Here is a 5,337-nt window from a genome sequence, read left to right on the forward strand (position 1 = left end):
TAGGCTCCCCCAAAGCCAGTACGTGCAGTAGGATCAAAAACCCACTGTCATTGTTCTTGAGTTCTCAGTAGTCCTCATTGTCTGCTATGTTCTTATAGAACCCAGGACCAGCAGCCCAGAGGTAGCACCACACACCATAGGCTGGGCCATCTGCCATCGATCAACAATTGAGAAAAAGCATTATAACGGAATCTCATGGAGGCATTTCTTCAGTTGAGTCTTCTTCCTCTATGATGAGTCTAGTTTGTGTCAAGTTGGCACAAAACTAGCCAGTACAAGCAATGACTTAGTATTGTATAGACAACCGAGGTGGGACATTTGGTATAAACTAAAAGGCAAAAAATGGAAAAGCAAAGCATCATAACATGAACTCATCTGAATCTTTCCATGACACATCAGCAATTTTGATGTGAAATTTAAGATTTACTGAGTACCATGTGAACAAAACTAATTGGTATTTGTTCAAATGTAGGAGATTTAAAAATGAAAGTTTTTATAAACATTAGTATTGGTATCTTTGATGACAATTAGCTTTCTGTAAGACTGTAGGATAGAGAAAGATCACTGCCTATTTCTCTTCTCAGGACCAAATTTGTATAGTTAGGCACCTATCACCATTTCCAGAATTCTACCAGCTCACATACTTCATTTTAGCAGTTCGTCATTCTAATAACTCATTAAATAATAGCTCTTTCTCTGGGAGTTAATATTTCCTGAAGGATTTTTACTAAAAGCATAGATCTGTCAAACAAGGTGACCTACTTTTATAAAATGGAAGGAGGTGTTTAAGCACGTGGCACTTTTTTCTTACCTTTCAAATGGAAGCTACTACATTTAATACTTAACTTTGATTACAATGTATATTTTCTAATAAGTACTGAGAGGTCAGGTTAAAATAGAGACATACAGTATAGTAAGAAGTAAGGGACTTGATTTCAGCAGTCTCAGCTCCTGTTGGTTCAGGACAAGGATCTTTTGGAGAAGCAGATGTACAGTAATATATCTCTTTGGTTAAAAATGAAGTGCTTGTGAAACATCTTTAAGCATGGTCTGTAGTCCAACTCTACCGCTTTTTAGCTATATAAGTGTTCACAGCATGTACCGTGTCTGTCACATCATTTATAAGATAACAAGAGTATCTGGGTCAGGAGGTTGCTGTGATGATCAATGAGGTCTATGTGTAAAGAACTTAGTATACTGTTTGATATTTTATTAGCTTTCTCCTGTCATCATTGCAATTATTATTGCTGCAGTGTCACCACCTGCACCATTCCCCGGTTCCTACTCTAATAGAAAATATGGTTTTATAAGGTCTTGCTAAAACATGGACCAGCAAACAATAAAGGAGGGAAGGAGGAAAGAGAAAACTTAGCTTTCATATCTTTTTTCTTTCCTTACTTTAATTATCACATCTCAAAGAAGATGTGTCAAGAATATACTTTTATAAGGAGAAAAACTCATGGGGCCCCACTTGTAGATAAAGACCTACAGAGAACTAAGGGGTGTTGAGGGTAGAGGAGAAATAGTCTTCTCCCATGGAGGAATCCCCTAGTTTGTTATTCAATTTCAAGTGGTCAGCCCTGAAATCATGTACACAGACACACATACATGCACGTGCATGTGCACGCACGTACATGTGCACGCACACACACACACACACACACGTACACACACACGGGTAGAGGCTAGGGAAGAGACAAGTACAGCTTGGGAGAAAGGAAAGGTAATAGGTAATAGAGGAAAATTATATAATTATGTTGTAGGAGGCCGCTTGTTTTATTCCCGGCTGCTTGGCAGCTCATACCTAAAATAACCACATAGAAAACTATATTACTTAAATCACTGCTTGGTCTATTAGCTCTAGCTTCTTACTGGATAACTCTTACATATTAATTTAACCCATTTCTATGAATCTGTGTATAGCCACTTGGCTGTGCTCCAGCAGGGCTCCATGGCTTCAGACTCTGCCCTTCTTTCTCCCAACATTCAGTTTAGTTTTCCCTGCCTAGCTAAGTTCTGCCCTGCTATAGGTCCAAAGCAGTTTATTTATTCATTAACGGTAATCACAGCATACAGAGGGAAATCCCACATCACCTCTTTTTTTTCTGTTTTAAAAGAAAAGGAAGGTTGTAACTTTAACATAGTAAAATTACATAAAACAGTTATCAATCAAGAATTACAGTTATATATAGTTTATCTTTTATTATAACTAAAGAAAACTATAACTATAAATTCTTCAACTCCATCAAAGACTCCAGAAGGATATAATATTACTTAAGTAAATAGAAAGTGCATTGTAAGCAACTTCCAAATCTCTTAAATTGACAGAGACATCTCACTGCCTGGACAGCGACCCTAAGTTCTCCTCTAACATTGAGGGCATCCATCTTCAGCCTACAGGCCCATAGTATCCAGCAGACTTTTCCATGAAGCAGGAAATTATAGACAGTTCAACCTATATTGGCAGTTTTTAGTAATTTTTTTCTGTGTCCTGCAGAATGTCTAGCAGACTCTTTCATGAAGCAGGAATTCCGAAGGACCGTATCATTTTTAGGCAAGTTAAGCAGTCATTTTTCTGTGGGTCCTGCATGTCCTGTTCATCAAGCAGTCCAGGCAAGCTTGCATGACATGCCCAAATGACTAACCATCCCCATAAGGAGCCATTTCGATGCCCATCTTCCTCTTGAAGTAGGTTGGTACAGCCAGGAACAGATGTGTCTCATTGTCATTAAAAGTCATAAATTCTTAAACATTTTAAATGCTGTATTCTGTAGTCTTTGAAAGGTCTGAAGAATGCCTATCCATCTGAAATATATCTCTGTACATGTAGAAAATCTAACTAACATGACTACAAGCCTGACTATTATAGACAATTATCTATTAACCTATAGTTCCTAATTATATATTACATTTATAAATGAGCTGGACAAATACAATACCTTAATCAAGATCAGAAATAGATAGTATAACAAAATTGACCTTAAATTTGTATCAATAAACCAAAATCCGTACCAATGCAAATCTCTATAGCATAATTATCATATTTATTTATTTATTTATTTATTTAATTTTGCTTGCAAAGCAATACTTTAATTGTGGAGAGGATTGTTTGTGGCAAGGCAGAAACATTGTTTGGCAGATAAGGTGACATCTAATGTTCTTTTTAGCCACTAAATTCCCTTCATTCAGAGATAATTACAAATGAACCCATGCAAAATGAAACTTTGACCCAACATCAGCCCTGTTTTTATAGGTCCATGTTACCTGTTGTATAATAAATACCTTGCAGGTAAAAGCATTTTGATTTGGTGTGAAGAACTGCTTTCTTTTTCTTTCTTTTTTTTTTTTCGAGACAGGGTTTCTCTGTGTTTTTTTTTTAAATTTATTTATTTATTGGGGATTTCTGCCTCCTCCCTGCCACTGCCTCCCATTTTCCTCCCCCTCCCCTGATCAAGTCCCCCTCCCTCATCAGCTTGAAGAGCAATCAGGGTTCCCTGACCTGTGGGAAGTCCAAGGACCGCCCACCTCCATCCAGGTTTAGTAAGGTGAGCATCCAAACTGCCTAGGCTCCATTTTTATTTAAATATACTTTTAAAGGTTATGTTTACAGTTTACTGCCAAAAAGGATATAGGAAAAGACAAATCAACATTTATACCTCTATTCCTCTTTCCACAGGAACCTGTAGACTTGGCTGGGCCTATTACTGTGCTGGGGGCGCCGCTGCTGCAGCCATGTTGATCTGTACCTGGCTCTCTTGTTTTGCTGGAAGAAATCCCAAGCCAGTCGTGTTGGTGGAGAGTATCATGAGGAATACCAATTCTTACGCCATGGAGCTTGATCACTGCCTCAAACCTTAAGCCTTGACGAAGATCATCTGAAGAGGGTGGGAATGGGAGGGAAACAAGCCTTGAAAAGAGGTACTATGCTAAGGCAGCCACCTACTGGTAGTGTAGTCTAGTGCTTGCATGCTTTGTAATCACTTGTCATTCATTTTCACGTCCCCATAAAGCTCTAAGTCCTTACCTATTTATACAATTCATCAGGCACAATGATGCTCTCAAATACTCACTGGACAGAGTTTCCACTGACTACCCAAGTCCCATTGAGACCTTTATACAAAATACGATTCTCACTTGGAGGTTAACTGTATAAGTAAGAAACCTCTCAGAGTTCTGTAACACTTCCCATTAACTTTAAACCTCAGAGAGATTTCAGGAGCAGTTTTACTCAGAGGTACTAGGAGATGGACTAAGCTGATTTCCATACATTCATTTCCATGGCTCTCCCTCTAATATTTATTGTTGCCCACAAACATATCTTGAGTATCAATAGGCAAATCATTTGTGACTTTCTTAGGGCTATGCTTGGTCCCATTTTTCTCTCTCAAGCATGGGGAAGTTTGGTGAAAGGGTAACTTCCAGTGGGGAACAACATTAATCATGTTTGTTTGCATATAATCTGGGGCACCTTCCACATTATGCTTTAGAATATTCATAGGACTTAATTTTCTACTCTTTCTGGGCATTTGGTATCAAAATATTATAATTGCTCCCCAACCCCTCCTAGATAAAGAAATATTGCCCATTGAATATTTTGAGTAAAGTCTAACATTTGTGAGGTGTTCAATAAATATATAATCACAGTGATGAAGGCAAGGATGTTCTTTGTTCTAGTCTACTTGAAAATTTTATCTGAGTTTATTATGTGACTAGGAAGTCTGCAATAACATTTGTCTTAGTAATCATCTGTAGTGTGATATAAGTTTCCTTGTCTGCTATAAAGACTGCTCTTCAAATCTTCTCACTTCCATCTGGGGTGAGTTAGATCTGAAAGCATACAGCCATGATGTCACCTAGGGCTGAAGTATTTTTAGGCCTGACTTCTATCCCATCTGTGATCAAGGCGGATGGATGGTATAGAATTTGGTTTCTCTCTGGGGGAAATTAGCCTCACCCCTTCCTTCAGCTAATTAAGTCCAGTGCTATTATTCCATAACTCTTGTTTTAGGGACTAGAGAAGGACTGTGATGCAGCAAGGCAGCTCATCTGTTTCTATTCCTAAACCTCTATCATGGATTTTGTCCATCTAGAGGGGGAAAACCTAACAAAGCTAAATTGATTAATTGTAGACCATCTCATAAAGAGTCAGAGTTCTTATACTTTCCTCATGTATGCAAATGAATTCATATATTCCATTCATAATCACTCATAATTAACTCGTTTAGTCCTTCATTTAGGAAACATTTCTTAAACATTCATCATTCTGTTCCCAGCACTAGGCTTAAATGATGAAAACAGTTTCTCAGCCTAAAATGAATAGTGAGGAGTTATCAACAG

General features: G+C 37.9%; 1 protein-coding gene across 1 annotated transcript in view; it reads left to right on the plus strand.

The window, feature by feature from the left end:
* Positions 1–3,858, plus strand: part of Lhfpl1 (LHFPL tetraspan subfamily member 1) — a 51,150-nt gene extending 47,292 nt beyond the window's left edge. The window contains exon 3 of the mRNA XM_026789962.1: positions 3,677–3,858. Coding sequence (XP_026645763.1) covers positions 3,677–3,858 — 182 coding nt within the window. The remainder of the gene's footprint in view (positions 1–3,676) is intronic.
* The last annotated feature ends 1,479 nt before the right edge of the window (positions 3,859–5,337 follow it).

Source organism: Microtus ochrogaster, unplaced genomic scaffold, assembly GCF_000317375.1.
Source record: "Microtus ochrogaster isolate Prairie Vole_2 unplaced genomic scaffold, MicOch1.0 UNK34, whole genome shotgun sequence".
Classification (NCBI taxonomy): Eukaryota; Metazoa; Chordata; class Mammalia; order Rodentia; family Cricetidae; genus Microtus; species Microtus ochrogaster.